The 19,338-nt window shown below is 36.1% G+C and overlaps 1 protein-coding gene across 25 annotated transcripts in view; it reads left to right on the forward strand.

The window, feature by feature from the left end:
* Positions 1-19,338, forward strand: part of LOC106151864 (uncharacterized) — a 49,196-nt gene that overhangs the window by 10,007 nt on the left and 19,851 nt on the right. For 5 of the 25 annotated variants that reach the window (XM_086996272.1, XM_086996309.1, XM_086996260.1 and 2 more), the window contains exons 2-3: positions 6,020-6,100; positions 11,106-11,152. In XM_086996272.1, the coding sequence (XP_086852398.1) occupies positions 6,020-6,100; positions 11,106-11,152 (128 nt within the window). Of the gene's footprint in view, positions 1-852; positions 1,023-3,471; positions 3,816-5,709; positions 5,909-6,019; positions 6,101-8,433; positions 8,806-9,039; positions 9,179-10,139; positions 10,307-11,105; positions 11,153-14,303; positions 14,571-19,338 lie in introns of those variants that run through there. The other 20 variants (XM_086996266.1, XM_086996279.1, XM_086996331.1 and 17 more) reach the window with 16 other exon arrangements.

The following is a 19,338-nucleotide window of genomic DNA, read 5'->3' on the forward strand; positions in this document are numbered from 1 at the left end:
GATTTATATGGTTCAGTGAATAACGGTCAGTGGTCAGTGTGTCCAGTAGTCAGTCACCAAATGGAAACAGAAACCCATTATAACACATAAATAATAAATACGATCTGCTTCTCTACACTCTTGTGAAGATATATGTAAAATTAGGCAGTAACAAATGCTGACGCAGTCTGCCTGGATTCAGTTGCTTGACAGCTTGCTGAAGACTCCATATGTTGCAACGGTTGTTGTCAACAGAGACAGTAATTTCGAATGAATCTTAGTACTAAAAAGCATTTTTATTTTCTTGTATCATGCATGATCTTATTATAGCTTCGAAAAGGACAAGAAAATGCTGTTATCTGTGTCTAGATTTACTCACCTTTCCAGTGAACTGTCAATGTTTACATACCAATTGCTCCTGCAGAGATTCCATGATAAAGCGTACACCAGTACCTGTGACCTTCAGAGGGCAAGTTTAAAATGGTAGTTCATTCACACAACACACAAACTATGATTCAAGATTAAAACTGCAAGGCAGAGCTCAACTGACTTTAAATGTCTTCCATATTGAATTTGGCTTTGTAAATTGAAAGGTGATTGCAGAGGGCTTGTTCGTCCTGTTAGCTTGCAAATTACTAATGCATTCCTGCAATGTTTTTCCGTCCAAGTGAGAGTGGTTCACCCGTAACTAGGTTAGCCTCCACTTAAAACTTTATTGAATAAAAATACCACATGTTAGTTATTTGGTTGGAGAGCTGCTAGCACCATGATGGTAAGGGCCAGTCATCACAGATTGATTTGTTTGATGGTATAATCTTCTTCTGGAGAAAACATCTAAAGCGTTACTGAATGTTGTCTTTATTAAGTGGCTTTCGTGATAAGATACGGAAGATCTTTATTTGTAAATTAGTCAGACGTGTGCAGTCTTTAGGGGAAGATTGGCCATCCAGTGCTGTGGACTGAGTGTGTTTGGAGTTTGTGGAAGGGAAACATGGTTTACCAACTTACTGGATCTGGAGGGGAATTTGCACCACATGCACAGTGTAAGCAGGCAGAATGATTGTTTGTGTGGTTAAGCAAGTGATGTTCTTGATGATGAGTGAAAATGAGAAGTCTAAAAGAAGAATCAATTATCAACTGCAACAGTAAAGTAAATTGACTCTCAAGACATGCTTTTTATTTTTGTGTACCTTTTTTACATTAGATGTGAATTTCTGCTTGAAGGGATATTCACAGTATGGCGTTGAGCAAAACAAACTCAAATTCCTCAGAAAATGTTAAGTGCGATGATGTGTGAAGCTGTAGGATTTCTCAGAAACTATGACCTTTCTAAGAATGCTTTCAACTTGGCAGGTAAATGTTACTCAATCCAAAAACTGTAGGAAAGTTATTACCATTTTTAAAAGTAGTTTGAAAAGGTTACATTTAGAAGCCAATTTGTAACACTGGAAATGCATGTAGAATGGGTATAAGTTCATAAAGCTCCCCTTGCTAGGCTGGATAATCTGTTCAAAATGGTAGAAATCCATCATATGAATAGTGAACCTAGATGTAGGACCAGGCAGTTTTGGAACCTGGCATTAGAGTTCATAGTCTCTACAAGTTAAAAAGGAACTCTTCTAAACTTGCAGTTTTCATTATCTAGTTATCTGATAACATTAGTCCCACTTAACTCAGGTCTAAAATTGATGTTAGATATAACAGGTATGGCAGAGTTGGAGATGAAATACACACTGGCCCTCTCAGAAGTAAGCACATATTTGTTAAAATCTCAAATTGATATTTATGAGTAGTTGGAATGCTTGCAGTTGAATGCCACAATTATTTCATTTTCCATCATGTAGGTAGCTGTGGGATCACTCCCTGTGGTATATCACCCTCTTTCCTACCTTTCAGGAAAGCTTTCTCTGTAGCGTACCTCTTCCTAGTGACATGGGTGGTAACCTCTTGGATGTTTACATTTATAAATCCTGGTTTAAAACTGAAGTGTATGGCATAAATTCTCCAAGTGCTAACGTGTAAGGTGACCATAAAGGTGTGAAGATTTATTATTTCCTTATGATTGCTGCTAAACTATTTATATGATGTGTTTTAGGTTCAAATTTTTCTCTTTGGACCACACATCATCAGACACATCAGCTTGCAAGAAAAAATTTAATTAATGAACAAGGAACAATAAAAAAAGACTTCAGACTTTTTTTTCAAAAACCTTAATAACAGTGAATATTTCAGTGGTATAATGCATGAAATCATTATTTTTTAAACTTCCATCCTAGGAAAGTTGGAATACAGACACATATCTCAACTGCTTATTAATATATACCCCAGAGAACCAGATCTATTGCACAAACTTATGTCCTGGAGCTAAAGTAATTATTGATGATGGATTAATAAATGTCTAGCTCCGTGGTGAAATGTTGGTTATACTGTAACAGCAGTTGTGAAATCCATCATGTTTCAGAAAGCCAACATGTGGCACTTGTGGTGCGAGAAAATTCACTCCAAAATTGTGACTGGTTGAGACAGCATTGTGTTGACTTGTCTTCTCAAACACAATCTAATTCACGCTTCAGATCAGTCTGTACTTTAATGGTCATTATATCCACAAGTGCCAAATCACCAGTGGTCAGACAGTCCTTGGCTCCTTTTGAATCTCTTGGGAAACATCAGGGAAAATTGTAGGTGCTGGTTGCCATAGAAACTTCTCTGGAGATGTTTTACTGTCGATTCGCAACTAGTTTGTTTTACATGTTCAAGTGATCTACCTTAGGGATGGCTTAAAGATAAAGGAATTTATTTGATAGAAAATAGTTCATAAACCTGAAAGATTTGAAATAATATAAATGTTTTTGTGTGATTACTCACATGCAATAATTATAGTCCCTTGAATATCATTACTGGGAAAATGTCTAGGTCGTCCATGTGCAATGAATCATCGCAGAAATGCGACAAGATCACTATCTGGGATCTAGGCTCTTATGTAATTTTCAGAGAAAATGACCTGTAGAGTAGTCACTTGGTGATGCTAGATATATGCTCTGTAAAATACAATGCCGTTTGATTCCTAGCAATTGATCTTGCAACGTAACGAGTCTGGCCAACAGTCATAATAGGCAGAGCTCATTGATAAATTCACCATTAACATATTGATTTTTGTAGGCTTCCTTGTGTGGAACAGAACACTTAATGACATTATGCAGGTTTGAGACATCTGTGGGTGATTGCGTTGTTGGGGGCTTGAAAATACAGAATAATTCTTACGCTGTATATTTATTTTATCAATAATAACCAACCTCTTGACTGAAAGACTGACCCATATTTCTTGACTCCCATCTGTCAATTTGTCTCCTGGTTCTCAACAGGAATTCAATACAAGGTAGTCTGCGAGGATGATATTGTACAAAATCCATACATTTCTGAGGGACGGCATATTATTCAAACTCCTCATCCATCACCAGATGGCTTTCAAGCAGATTATATGTGAACAGTTGCATGAGAGTTTAGAGTGTATTGTAGCACTTCTGAGACTGGCTGGCTCAATGGCTGTGGTGGAAGCAGCAGTCTGACCCAGTGTAGACTATAATCTATTTGGTGTCTAGGGTCATTTGCTAGCTGTAACATACAGATGGTGTTCTAGCCTATGGGACAGGATGGTATAGACTGGGAGCAGCGCATTTAGTGATCTCCTACTGATAATTACAAGAATTTTAGCAGTCTTGGAGAACTCCTTTCAGAAAGAAATTCTAGGAAAAACGAGGATTGAGGCATAATGTCAGGGTCCAGTAGTTCTTGGTGTAGCAGTTGGACTGCCTATCTGTGCAAGAGACAAAATACAGGTGATATAAGTATTTAAGTATGCTAGTGATAGGAAAATATGTTATTTGTATGTAATTATATAGAGGTGGGGTTGGGATGTGATTTCTGCCTGCTGAAGGCTTTCACATGTTTTAATGTGTAAATAGAAGGTGTGGAGATAAATCAATAAATATTTCAGGTGAATATTTTGTAAAGGTATACATATCAAAATATTTTTAAAAACAGATGGTGTATACAATCATACATTTTCTGCATTTTCAGTTCAAATGATATAAATGAGCTCTCGGCAATGAAATGTATTTTAGCCATATAATGTCAATGTATGAGGTTTAGGTGTGACAATCAATCAATAATTGCACTGAAAGCCTGTATAACTAAAACCTGTAGGCAAACTAATTATAACAGTCCTTTCCATCATAAAACTAGATTGGCATGTCTGCATCCTTTTAGGAATGATTAAGGTTTGGCTAATATTTTCAGTAAAAAAATCACCAGAGAATTTACTTTCTTTAGGAGATGTCAAAGCCAGATTAGAAGACGGTCGATATGTAACTTTCGTAATGTATAGTCCTCGTTTTTAGTCCTGACCTGGATATAAATTATATCTCATTATCTTCAACAAATGAATCTTAGTCATGCAGCCATGCTTAACTGGGTCAAAAATAAACCAAAACTCGTCCCAGGTTGGATGATAATTTGTCATGTTATGTTCTATTAATATAATATAATATCAAGTTGGGTGGAGAACATCATTCTGACAGAAATACCCATTGCCTGGATTCCATCATAATACAGATCACGAAAATAGTCGGCATTTCACTGATCTCGATGGGTACAACCAAGGATCACCTGTTAAGGATAAGAAATTTGAGATTAATTGTCAAAAAATGCCATTAGAATGCTTGCATAAATAGTGGCTGAATCCTCTGTAGTGTAACATGAGATATCTTCCTTATGTTTTGGCTCCGGTGAGGGGGACATCAAGGTGAGCGAGGGGATGGTTAGATTGGCATTTAACCACGGCCAGGTATTTTAAACATCACCTAATGAGAAGAGATCATAAGGAGTATGTATTGATGACTTGTGAAATACATGCATCATGTAGGTAGTACAAGGTTTAGGAGAGGGCAGAAAGGCAGAATATTGATGATCCTTGAGAGTAGTAGCGCCACTTAACTGAAAAGGGGAACCCCTTAAGTAGTTAATGCTGTTTGTTGGTAACTTAGACACATTTAATAGTCTAATGATTTAGAACATGGCCTCATTGGCGGGTCACAGGCAGAGCATATAAGAATTCCTAGCATGACTGATCAGTTGTCCTTTATATTGTAATAAAACCACGTAGATGAAAATGGTATAAGGATATATATGTTGACGACATGCTTACATTTTTGTCTAGCCTATATCACCAGTAGGCTTCTTTGTCTAATGAGGATGTATATATGTTGGAAGGATCCAAGTGGAGCCAAATTGGTAGAGTTAAAAGATATTTAAATATTGCTGAAAGGATAACTAGATGGCAAATGCTTTAAAGATCAATGACTTGCATATGATGCTGGAAATAACTGTTGGCACAAGTAGCAAAATAAACCTTGTGCCACTAATTTATCTTACACATGGGACCATGATATATTGATGCCTCTTTTTCAACTATTTTGATCCTGCATAAGTATTCTTAAGAGCAGGGTCTGGAGCTTACAGGAAGACTGCTTTTTCAGCAGAGTTGTTTCACAACATCGTGAATCAGATAACCAAATACCACTGCCACATTCCTCCCAGGAAGAAACTACCATCTGGCCATGATTTGTTGGTTTGTGTGCGGAACAGATCGGAACCGATTTAGTGCCAACATTTATTTTGTTCCCCTGAATTTTTTTTTTACGGTTTGTGGTTTTATTTAGTTCCCATCCATATATTCCATAAGGCAAAGCAAGCCAGCGTTTTGTGAACTCAGAACAAGGTCAAATCTGTAAATTGGATTATTATAGAGAAAGCGTGGGGCAACACAGCAGTTAGTACCAGCAGTCTAGTCAACTGTCTATATATACACAAACGCACACACACACTTCATGGGCTGGTGCTTTGGATGATAACTTGCCAATTTCTTGCGCAGGTATGCATATTGATAATATATACCTGGTTTTGTATTTAGTATGTGTGCATGTAGGTGGCATAGGAGTGATGCAACTCTAATCTAAACCTGTGTTCTCTGGTTCTATTCCAGCCACTGACACCATGCAGCCAGTAGCAAACGGCCCTTCTAATCCAGATGTGAAAGTCAATGGAGATCCTTCCAGCTCAGTTAGTAAGTATTTAAACCAATTTGTGCCTGGTCAGGGAAGGCACCAGATTTCTTCTTAGTGAAGGGTATGAAACCCATTTAAAGTTTATTTGTGAGATTTCTTTGAGCAGTTTGATGAGTGCAAACTTACAGAACGATTATGATTACCTGCACACCATATTATATTGCTAATATTGCTTGCTACTGCTTAGCTGGTGCATTTAATTTATTGTCATGAGGGAATATTGGAAAAGGTATTATTATCATTAGTAGTATGGGGGTGAAGTGTATTCTAGGTTTGAAAAAATATCGTGTAATTAGTAGGAGAGAAAAGAATGTATATATGGCATAATTGGCTTATATGATACTACAAGAGCTACTTTTGTGGTTTAATTGTAAGGAACAGGCTGTCTGCTGCAATATGGCACAACTATACATGTAAACAGATTTGAACCCACATTTATATAATATATTTTGTTATTAATACAATCATTTGTCACAAAGATTGGAAAATGAACACCATTTGGCACACATTGATGCTCATGGATTGGGAGTTGGGTAACCTCCTTAAAATTCACCTTTGCGGCAGATGATCGAAGATATTCAGTGCCAAGAACACTTCACAAATTTATTTCTGTTTTGTTAGTGCTCCATTTTCTAGGTATTCTGCCAATGTCAATAAGGAGAGAGTAGCCTGAAGTTAAAAAGACCTATTGCTATAATGCCTTTATGTTAAACCATAGACTGGGGAAATCTTAACAGTGCTATATGCATTGCCTACAGACAACATTTCACTGGAGGAAGACGCTGGCCAATCTTGTTATTTACATACTGCCATATTGGTTCTGTCAGCGATAAATATTGAATAGTAAAATGTGGTGTCACACTGTACCCTGGTAACATCCTTTTTAATATGTATATAACATTTTGTTGAAAGATAACTATTGGAACAAAAAAATTGCTGGTGGTGAACCACATTCCACCAAAAATCTTTGCATGACTATTCATCATCTCGTTTCTTTTTTCTTTTTTTTTTGCCCTCAATGTCATTTCCTCATGTTGTTATCTTTAAAAAAATTATTATAAGACTTAACGTCTTATCACAGAGTAATATGCAAATCACTTGATTTGACTTATGTTGAGCACAGTAAAACAAGTCCAAATGAACATGAATATCATGTAAAGTAAACATCACCCTTATGTCTATTAAATGTGTACTGGAGTTCATATTTGTCCACTACAGCCTTCATGCTTTTTCTCACATAACATTGATGGTATTTTCCTTTAATTGTGAAAATAAGCATCTTGTTACGTCAGGTCAAAGAGGATATTGTGGTCGTGTCAGTCACTTAATGCAGCAGTCTCTGGGTATTTTCTATCATTTTAATTTCCTATTCGACAAATGTGTGTTGATTAGCCACATAATGGCTGTAAAAAAGGTATTTTGAAGTATCATTATGCAGGGCAGATGATTCTATGGTCTGTTAAGGGTTTAGTGTGTGGTTGTGTTTATATTACAGTGTTGGTAAAGGAGGCCATATTATTGTGACAGGTGTTAACTTTACCCACTCTGACAGAGTGTGAGAGAGCTTTACAATGTTCACAACATGTTCATGTTTTAACAAAGTTTTAAAAAACAGCTCTCTGAGTCTCTGTTCTACTTGGTCAAAGTTACTGTCAAATTATTTTTACCTTTATCTGCTCAGGGATGAAAAAATTGAAGTCTAAACACATTTTAATAGGTATCCGCCTCATTTTAGTATGGGATCAGTAGGTTTATTTATTTGGCCTTGGCCTTTATAGAAATCATGAAGGATGAAAGTTCTACTGATATTGTATTTCACTGCATTTGTGTTGTGGGATATATCCGGGGTGCAAAGTTAGTTTTCCTCTCTTAAAAAATGAAGAAGAGAGAGAGAGAGAAATTCCAAACTTCATTTTGTATTTTTTCTTTTATTTATTTATTTATTTATTTATTTATTTATTTATTTATTTATTTGGTTTTGCAGTCATGTCTAATGAGCAAGGAATTTTGTTTTTTTTTTTTTTGTTTTTTTTATTTTCACAATCCTAGTTTCCATCCTTCAGTGAATTCTTTCTTCAGTCAATGTGTGTAGATTACGTAGATGAAGTCTCAAACACATTTTAGTTTCATCTGCCTCTGTTTGATCAATGTGGCCATTGAGATTACATTATCATTATCAAAATATTGATATGAATCTTCCACTCTGATGGCGGGATCTGACTGCCTGGCAGTGACTGACATCTCCCAGCTCTCTATAAAGTTATGATATCCATTGGAGCCAAATCCTTCAAAACATTCCAGTGCTCAGGTTCATTATAATGGTAGTTTGAGGGTGTGACTGGATTCATTTTAATTGACCCGTCCCTCCCTTTGTGTCTGAAAAGTTCACAAGTGTTTACCAGGTTGCCAAGAAATGTGTCGAAATCCTAATGTACAAGAACACTTTGACCAAAGTTCACTTTCTGTTGAATGGAGGGAAATGTATGGAGTGCCAAAGTGAATTGACGTTAGAGGCTGTATGGTGGAGGTGTGGTGAAATGCAATTGCTATGCTAGCCATTCAGAAACAGATGTTGCTACAGAAACTTGCCACCAGGTCAAATATTAGTAAGGAAAAAAGAAATGAGATCGCGGACATCAGGGTGGAGGCAAAGGAGGTAAAGGAGGCGCCCCGCAGATCAGACATAGTGTTGGAGTGGTTACATGTGAGTAGATACAGATGTTGATGCCATGGTCCATTTGAAAACCTCTGGCCTAGTTTTAGTTATTTATTACTGTGGACCCGGTTCAGGGTACTATGACAGCGATCAGGGGCAGCTAGCCAAACAACTTACTGTCTTCTCGTCATGGTTATAATAACTAGCATCATCGTTGAGTCATTTTTGGTCAGGCATTTTTAAACATTCAAGATTTTAGATTGGCCTATTTAAAATTGGAGTGAGTCAGTTAGTTTTGAACTGCATTACGTTATGCTATATTGTACATTAAGATGTGTGATTTACATTTGTATGATATAGCACACGGAAATGTGTTGTTTGCAAGACACTTTGAATTCATAAAAGGAGCAGTGGATCTCAGGTAGGTGCGTAATCAGTATCTTTCTTTGATCAGGGTCAGCATTATTTTTAACCCAAAGAAACCACTTTGTTTTCTGGTTCCCTTTGAAGTGGTCCTAACACCACACATGCAGCTGTAGTAGCCAGCAAATAGAAGTAAGCAGATACGTATTTACACATGCTGATGTTATTTGTGCTTTAAGGGTCAGTATGGTATGGTTGAAACAACACTGATATAGTGGTCAGCATATGCTTTTGTTCGTTGTATATTTAGTAGTGTTTTGTAGGAATGGACACTTTGATAAAATGGGTGCTGTCTGTGGTTTTAAGTTTTGGCATTAAGGTGATATAATAGTACAAGGAGACAGAAAGAAATAAGACATAGACAACTGTTATGATTATTTTCATTCTGAATGTCAGAAGCTCATTCTATCATTAATATTTTCAAAAAAGAATATTTCAGCAGCATTATGACAAGCAACTTTGCATTGATTAGGTTAATAAAAATGCCATCACCAAGACTTGAATATAAAAACTGACATAGAAATTCAAAATATTGCCTTTCACACCCACCAGGCCTCATTAAGGGGGATATACATTAGATTACAGACACGAAGGTATGCTGTATTTTTGTTGAAGCACTCCAGAGAAATGTAGACATGAGATCTGAAGCTTGATAATGAAGGTGGTAACTTCAAGATATACTGGATATGTTCTATAGATTTTGCCTGCCAGGAGGTAAACACCACACTTACTGCATGCAAAAAAGAGCAACTGTTTTAGCAGGGAAACTCCTTAGGGGTTGGTACTGTACAGTGATCACGATGTGTTCATTTGATAAGACTATCAGCATGGTTTTACCTTGATTTATAAGCCACCTTTGCCTTAGGTATGTAGATTTTATGCCCTCTTCTTGCTGACTCAGTTCTTCAGAAACTGGAACGCCAAATAAGTCTCTGAACTCCTAGAGGCGCAAGTGGTAGTCATTCTTAGTATATGTCTAGCATAACAGTAGAAATGTAGCCTTAACTTCTCTGACCACTGACAAGTTTTTTTCTAGCTACGCCAATGAGTTTGGATATATTAGCTTTTTGGTTAGTTAAAAAGGATTAAATAAGAACTCATCTAGCCAGTATGAAGCTGACTGATGGTAAGTTGTGAAATGCATAACTTTTTTTATGTATTGTTTGTGATAAGTAAAGTCATGTAGCAGTATTTTATCTAGTGGCACACAACATGGATTGTTGTGTTAACCAGCACATATGTTATCACCGAATACAAACAGATGTTAGTAGATCTATAAAAACAATATTGAATATGCCTCTCTTTTCACCCATGACCATGCCAGAAGAAAAAAAAAAACAGCAGTTAATTGATTGTTAACCTAGTTGTTTTCAGAACAATAGTTTTCACACCTGGATGGAGTAGGTTATTATGACATGCATGTAGGTGTATTCACCCACCACAGAGCGATGTCTGTATTACGCAAGCCAGTCTGGCATTGATTGATGCTCAGATGTCACTATGTACCTTGAAAAAGAGGGAGAACAATTACTGGGAAAGTACCTCATACACAGTTAATTGTGGTTAGAATAATGGTTCAGTATCCAGTGGTGTACATGTGCTTTTGCCTGCAAGGGTCTTTGGGATTGATTCCTTTTCCAGAGAATTGCCAGTATTTTACGTAGTTGGCAATGTTTAGTTTATTTACTGATTTTTAGAAGGGTAGCATATTAAAATATATCTACACTTAGGTTTTATGAAATGCTAATATTTAAAAACACTACAATTGTTACATCTATTGTCAGAAAATTGAAACTAGCAGTGTAAATGTGGTAATAACACAAAACATTTGCAATCAATTAAGAGACAATCAAGAGACAGTTGCTGCCCAGCAATTTGTTGATGAATTATCTATGAATCTCCACAATGGCACTTTCTAATTCTAGGTTCTCCCATGAGTATGGATGGCCAGTTATCACCAAGTGACCAGGTGGTGAGTAAAAGTTTATGGGAACTAATAACAGAAGCACAAAAGTGGAATGTATTGTATATAGATGAGTCATGGCCACTATCTTCTTTATCTTCATAACTATGGCATCATCCCTTTGTCTTCATCAGCGCCATCAACTTTGTGCATGTGGTTCCTTATAGTGGAGTATACTATATGGGGTAGCGCTAGCAATTTTTGTCGCTTAGCCAAATCGCCACTTTTTTGTCAATTTTTTATCAAAATGGTTATAATTTGACTAAAACAAGCCAAATCAAGTCCTTTTACTTTAGCCAATTTAAGTAAGTTTTAGCATTTGGCTAAATTGGCGGGTGTAACTTAGCGCTACCCCAGAGTATGTACTGGTACTGTACTAGTAACCTCTTTCATCCCTCTCCTCTTTATTTCGTATCCCACCCTAGTTTCTGCCACTGCTTTATGTCTCTTCTAGATCTGTGCTTTTTTTACTCCTTTGATACTGATTTAATTCGTTCTATAACCCAATTATCTCAATTTAAGCAGACTGCAGTATGTGAGGAATATAAGAATTACAGATTATTTCTTAAAACATACTATTATATGTAGACAAATAGGTAACAGAAGACGAATAGGTGCTTAAGAGGATAAATGTGGCAAAATACTGGCTCCCCTCCAAAACAATTTTCTAACCAGTTCCACAGAAGTCACAACTCCCCCCTCACTGTTTACACAGACATTGTGTTTGTTTTGGAAAAGAGTGTTGCTCGTTATTACTTAGTAGTTTTTTTCCTAGATGTTTATTGCATCACAGTTCTGTGGTATTTAGTTAGTACATAGAGTTCATTGACGGCTTTCTCTACATGGAGATTTTGTGACAGATTTCTCTGATACCCTGTTCACACTACGCTCAGTTATCCGGATAAGTTGCAAATTAGGTCACAATTCGAATAAATGCAGTAGTGTGAACACAAGAGGATTTTGAAAATGCGCATTTTCAAAATCCTGCAAGTGAGGTGGATTTCTAAGCGCGATCCGGATAACTTACCGGAATCGACACCTGTACAGATCTTACTGCGCATGTGTGCAGATAAGTGCGGGTATCTATGAACGCTGGTTTATTACTTTAGCGATTGCACCAAACGTATTTGGAGGTCACCACTCACTACAACATGAGGAAACAAACTTATTTTGCCACCTTATACTTCTCAAGAATGCTGGAATGTCTTTTGAGTTGCATTTGTCGTCACAAATTTTTGTTGATATTTTAAGATTTCCTGTGCGGCGCATGCGCGAGTGTTCAAAACAGGAAGTTAAACCTGAAATTTTCAACGTGGGATTCGGATTCGCTTAGCGAGTGTGAACGCAATACCAAATCGGATTCCTTACGAAAAATCCAAATTATAGAAATGCGCATTTTGGCAACTGTAGTGTGAACGGGGTATGAATGTCTTGTGTGTGTTTGTGTGTGTGTGTGTGTGTATAGAGAGAGAGATGGGAGGCTACACTGAGTCTGTGTCTAATATATGTAATAATCAATATTTGAGCACAGAGTCTATCTACACATTCCCCCCCCAATAATATCTCAGCTTTGCCATATAACTATCGTCCTTTATGATGTTGAAAGATGGGAGTCAATTAACACCTGATTACACCTCTAGGTTGGAAACAGTTATTATCAGCTAACTGCTGACTCTCATTTTCTGGAGGATGAATTCTGGAATTGGAAGAAATAATCATTTTGTCTAAGTGAGATCTCATTGATGTTCAGTAGGACCTGACCAAATTGCCCAAGATTTAAGTGGCTGTCTCATGGGAAGTGCACCCCCCCTGCACCCCCCTGCACCCCTCCCACAGCCCTCCCCCTTTCAAACTCTCCATCCCCTCATCTACCCAGCAGGGGATACATTGCCTTATCCCAGTTTACTAAGTGACTGATCATGGATAGTGATACTTTTATAGATCATAATGTGTTTAATGATGATCAAAATGAGTTGATTGGCTTCAGGCTAATCTAATAAAGAAAATTGTATGGAAATTACAAACCTTAATGACTGAATTGAAACTGTATATAATTGTGATCTTTTAGAACTAAGTATCCTATGGTATCAACTTGATATGGTTGATATTGGTTTAGGCTACAATGAGATTTGCCTTATATTGTCATATAATGCTAATGGATATATTTTTAAAAACACCTTATTGGATGGAATTTTATATGAATGGCATGTGCCAGTAAGAGATGGCAACCTTAATTGTAGAAATATTAAGTGTTATTTTTTTCATTGTTGTATAAGAAGAAAGTAACAAATCAGAAATTTTTGGCCAAAGAAAAAAAAAATGAAAGCATTTCGCATCCTATGTATATCTTCTGCAAGGAAATATTCTATGAATTTACAGTATGATTTCGACATCTTCTATAAATGATATGAGTTACGATGCTGAATCGATGGGCACTTTGTTCTGTGCAAATATCTTTTAGACCCAAGGGTCATCTAGTATCACCAAACGATGGCATACAATATCCCATATGTCCTTCTTTTAAGTTACATGTACCTTTATAGATGAATATAAAAACATTTTAAGTGAAATATGAGGAACTCCCCCCACAACCTCCTCATGGGAAGGGATGTAATGTGGGCACATATAGACACAGACACAAGTCTTCTTTATTAATCAATATCTGAATACTCTGGAACAGCCAATTTTGGATTGACAAACAAAACGTCCCGTGAATGCTATCATGTGAATAGAATGGTGTGCTGATATTCACTCCTTGCCCATGGAAAATATGTCATATTGGGAAATTATTTAAGAGGAAATATAGAAGAAGCCATTGATTTTCTCATTGGAATTGCAGTTCTTGCCCCGATAACAGCATCTAATCAGGACAAGTAGCGGTCTTGGTTCTGTTCTTGGTTTCTGATGAGTTTTTTAGACATATTATGACAGGAAATAGAAGGAAAATAATGGTAAGAATAGGCCCTTCCAAATTGTTATTCTGCTTCCTTAGAGATGTAATCACGGTTATCTAAATTGCCTTTTGAGATTTGTGTTATATGGAAACAGAATTAACAGATAATAGATAGCAAGTGCCTGATGGAGCTGGCTATGCTTGTCTAGAGTCTAATGTGCAGTTAGACTGAGCAGAGAGCTTAAGGATATATAGAAAACCCATTTATCTCTCTGAGGCTTGCCGTTTTCCAGTTGGTTTGGTTTCTACACAGTTTGGGCATACATGATGCATTCAGAGACTACTGAAGTGGAGTTTTTTATTCCGTTTCTGCTGGAGCCATATGTTACAGTGTCCATTGTGCATCAGACTGACAAATGTGCCCATGAAATGTGAAGAAGAAATGAAAGTGGCAGAGGCATGTCTTTCATCCTTTCATGTGGAGTGTATGTCTATGGATTAGGCAACCAGTAGCATTAGATCAAACATGCAATGGTATGATTAATGTATTTGTAATTTGATTTGCCACATTTTGCCAAGTATAAAGTGAATCAGATAGACTTCTGTGCATTGCATTCAGTTATCATCTCACTGATTTGATTTGATTTATTTTGTATCATTTAAACAGTTCTAGCTATAGCTGATGATATTTTTGTCATAGATATTACTTCAGTCACACTATTGTCCAAGTATTCTGATCAATGAATTCACAGTCCCTATAGCAGTCGGTCCTTGCATCCCAGCTCTGTCTTGTTTCAAATAATTTTACATTGGGAAAATCATCATCTTCCATCATCTCTTTTTTATGCTTAATAAGAGATATAATGGATACACCCTTTATTTTAGTGTTCCTTTTATTTGATGGCTGCATGTTGTAACCTTCATCCCCTAAGGACCCTTTTTCCACATCTTTTCCTGCATTATCTCAGTCCCAATTAGAAAACCATTCATTTGACCTGAAACTGAATGAATGCACTTAAACCTAGGACATGCAAAGATGAACAAACTAGTACCATTATATGGTGAGACAAAATTAGATTTTTCTTTTGATGAAAGTGAGAGTGGAAAACACCAACCAAATGTTAAATAATTAGCTATATGGGATAGGATTTTATTGATTATTGAATCCAGGTTGTTCCAAATTACACAAAAATATATCCATGTCTCCCAAGGGCAATGGCTCTACACCTCTCTCTAATAGCTTTCTTTTATCTCTGTGATGTTTGAAGCATATTTCTATTGATCAGTTGTCTCTGATGACCAGTGCAACTGATATCTGTGGAACTGGTCTATATTATCTATGTATATGGACAGGGTTTGCAGGAATTGCTTGATTTAAAGATGTGTCATCTGGAGTACTTCGGTATTTATAATCTATAATCCTAGAACATTTGCCTGCATTGGTCTGAAAAACCAAGTTCCTTAAGCTCCACTCTTATCTTCCTTTCCGTGAGGATCTGAGGTTGGACCATCATTTTTCTCAAGGAAATTTCTATACGAAGATCATCCAGTATGGCTGCCATTGTCAGTTTTCCTGGTGTATGGCAGCCATCTTGGAAATGGATCTGGAATGATAGGCTGTGTGATAGAGGTGAAGTGGATGACTGCATTTTTATGTACAGACACAGATGTGTCTGTACATATTGCCATCACCTGCGTCTGTCGTCGCCGTCGCCGTCGCCGTCGCCGATCATGTCGCCGTGCACTTTCAGCGTTAACACCATAAGTGGAAGACAGTTTTATTTTTTGGCTTTATATTTACAGAGCTGACTAATATTCATAAAACGCAGGTCAAGTTCGAAAATCGGCATGATCTGGCCATTATTGTAGAATTTATGCTGTTTTTTTTTCTTTTTAGCATATATGCAACACTGTTAACACATTTCAAGGAAAACCGATAGGCCTGTTGTCATGAAACTCACAGGAGTAATCAATCTTACTAAAACGCAGATCAAGTTCGAAAATCGGCATGATCGGGCCACTATTTTAGTAGTTATGCTGTTTTTTCACTTTTCAGCATATATGCAACACTGTTAACACATTTCAAGGAAAACCGATAGACCTGTTGTCATGAAACTCACAGGAGTAATCAATCTTACTAAAACGCAGGTCAAGTTCGAAAATCAGCATAATCGGGCCATTATTTTATAAGTTATGCCGTTTTTTCACATTTCCTCAGATTTAATTCTTAGGCATGTTAACAGTCTCATTATTTAGTTAAGAAGATACGTAAAAGTGTTTGTTTGACATTTCCTGCATCTTTACAACATTGTTAGTTGATTTTGTAAAAATGATGGTATACTTGTTATTGTGTATTGTGTAATAAAGTTTCAAAAATGGAAATAAACTCATATCATTGAGGTTTGTCAGATTCAATCATTCACTATGTTCAGAATCTCAGAATGGAAGAAATTGGACATTTAACACTGTTTTATTGATATTTTTCCCATCTCATCAATTTTTTTAGTTGATCATATAAATATGGCAGTAAACTCTTAATTTTGTTTTATGTTAAAAAATTGTTAAAAATGGGAAAAAAACATTTCAGAACAGTGCCGTCTTGTTTACATTTTGGCATTTTTATGTACAGACACAGATGTGTCTGTACATATTGCCATCACCTGCGTCTGTCGTCGCCGTCGCCGTTCATGTCGCCGTTCATGTCGCCGTCGCCGTCGCCGTCGCCGTGCACTTTCAGCGTTAACACCATAAGTGGAAGACAGTTTTACTTTTTGGCTTTATATTTACAGAGCTGATGAATATTCATAAAACGCAGGTCAAGTTCGAAAATCAGCATGATCGGGCCATTATTGTAGAATTTATGCTGTTTTTTCACTTTTCAGCATATATGCAACACTGTTAACACATTTCAAAGAAAACCGATAGGCCTGTTGTCATGAAACTCACAGGAGTAATCAATCTTACTAAAACGCAGGTCAAGTTCGAAAATCGGCATGATCGGGCCACCATTTTAGTAGTTATGCTGTTTTTTCACTTTTCAGCATATATGCAACACTGTTAACACATTTCAAAGAAAACTGATAAGCCTGTTGTCATGAAACTCACAGGAGTAATCAATCTTACTAAAACGCAGGTCAAGTTCGAAAATCGGCATGATCGGGCCACCATTTTAGTAGTTATGCTGTTTTTTCACTTTTCAGCATATATGCAACACTGTTAACACATTTCAAAGAAAACTGATAGGCCTGTTGTCATGAAACTCACAGGAGTAATCAATCTTACTAAAACGCAGGTCAAGTTCGAAAATCAGCATAATCGGGCCATTATTTTATAAGTTATGCTGTTTTTTCACATTTCTTCTTGATTCAATTCTTAGGCATGTTAACAGTCTCATTATTTAATTAATAAGATACGTTAAAGTGTTTGCTTGACATTTCCTGCATCTTTACAACATTGTTAGTTGATTATGTAAAAATGATGGTAAACTTGTTATCATGTATTGTGTAATAAAGTGTCAAAAATGGAAATAAACTCATATTATTGCAGTTTGTAAGATTCAATCATTCATTATGTTCAGAAACTCAGAATGGAGGAAATTGGACATTTGACACTGTTCTATTAATATTTTTCACATCTCATCAACTTTCTTAGTTGAACATATAAAAATGGCAGTAAACTGTTAATTTTGTTTTATGTTAAAAAAGTGTTAAAAATGGAAATAAACGCATTTCATAACAGTACTGTCTTGTTTCACATTTCCTCAGATTCAATTCTTAGGCATGTTAACAGTCTCATCATTTAACTAATAAGATACGTAAAAGTCTTTGTTTAACATTTCCTGCATCTTTACAACATTGTTAGTTGATTATGTAAAAATGATGGTAAGCTTGTTATCATGTATTGTATAATAGAGTTTCAAAAATGGAAATAAACTCTTATCATTGCAGTTTGTCAGATTCATTCATTCATTCACTATGTTCAGAAACTCAGAATGGAGGAAATTGGACATTAAACACTGTTCTATTGATATTTTTCCCATCTCATCAATTTTCTTAGTTGATCATATAAAAATGGCAGTAAAGTGTTAATTTTGTTATATGTTAAAAAATTGTTAAAAATGGAAAAAAATGCATTTCAGGACAGTACTGTCTTGTCTACATTTTGGCATTTTCAAGTTGTGACTTTGAAGTTCCATGGGCCTGAAGACCTTTGCTAGTCACATTTTCTGAATATCCATGATACTAATATTTTATTATTAAAAATTGATGGTTATTATCCTGTTAAACATTATGTAATATTGCATCAAAATTTGAAGAAACCCCTATTTTGGACACTGCTCCCTTAATGACCATTTAAAGAAAACTATGTCACTTACTGTTCTCAAACTTACAGGAAAGAAACATGGGACTAAAATACAGTTTCATTAGGCAGTGCAGTCTATTTGGTAAATTTTTCTGGCAGTTAATCAGTTTTTTGTGAAAATTTAATTTTTCACATATTGGCAATTTCAAGGTGTGACTTAGAACCACCTTGGGCTTGAAGACCCATGCTAGTCACATTTTCTGAACATCCACGATACGTATATTTTATTATTAAAAACTGATGTTCTTTATGCTGTTAAGCATTATGAAATATTGCATCAAAATAGAAGAAAACACAATATTGGGTATTGCTGCCATGATGACCATCATGGGAAAACCATATTACTTATGATTGTCAAACTTTTAAAAAAGAAACACAGGACTAAAATGCAGCTCGAGTTGGAAAAGCAGTCTAATTGACTTTTTTTTTTGGAAGTTTTACATTTTCAAAGTGTGAACTTGAACTCCCATGGGCCTGAAGCCTTATGCTTGTTACACATTTTACTTACATTGGTATTACCTGTTGAGCATAATTAAAATTTGATGTTGAATTTTCAGTTTAACATAATGTACTTTTACATCAGAATTGACAGTAGCCTATTTTGTTATTTTTAAGTTGTGACTTTGAAGTTCCATGGGCCTGAAGACCTTTGCTAGTCACATTTTCTGAATATCCATGATACTAATATTTTATTATTAAAAATTGATGGTCATTATGCTGTTAAACATTATGTAATATTGCATCAAAATTTGAAAAAAACCTATTTTGGGCACTGCTCCCATGATGACCATTTAAGAAAAACCATGTCACTTACTGTTCTCAAACAGTACAGTAAATATATATAGATGTGTCTGTACATATTGCCATCACCTGCATCTGTCGTCGCCGTCGCCAGCGCCGTGCACTTTCATTGTAAACAAGATAAATGGAAGGCAGTTTT

The sequence above is a fragment of the Lingula anatina genome, chromosome 1 (genome assembly GCF_051362555.1).
Source record: "Lingula anatina isolate TDL-2025a chromosome 1, LinAna3.0, whole genome shotgun sequence".
Classification (NCBI taxonomy): Eukaryota; Metazoa; Brachiopoda; class Lingulata; order Lingulida; family Lingulidae; genus Lingula; species Lingula anatina.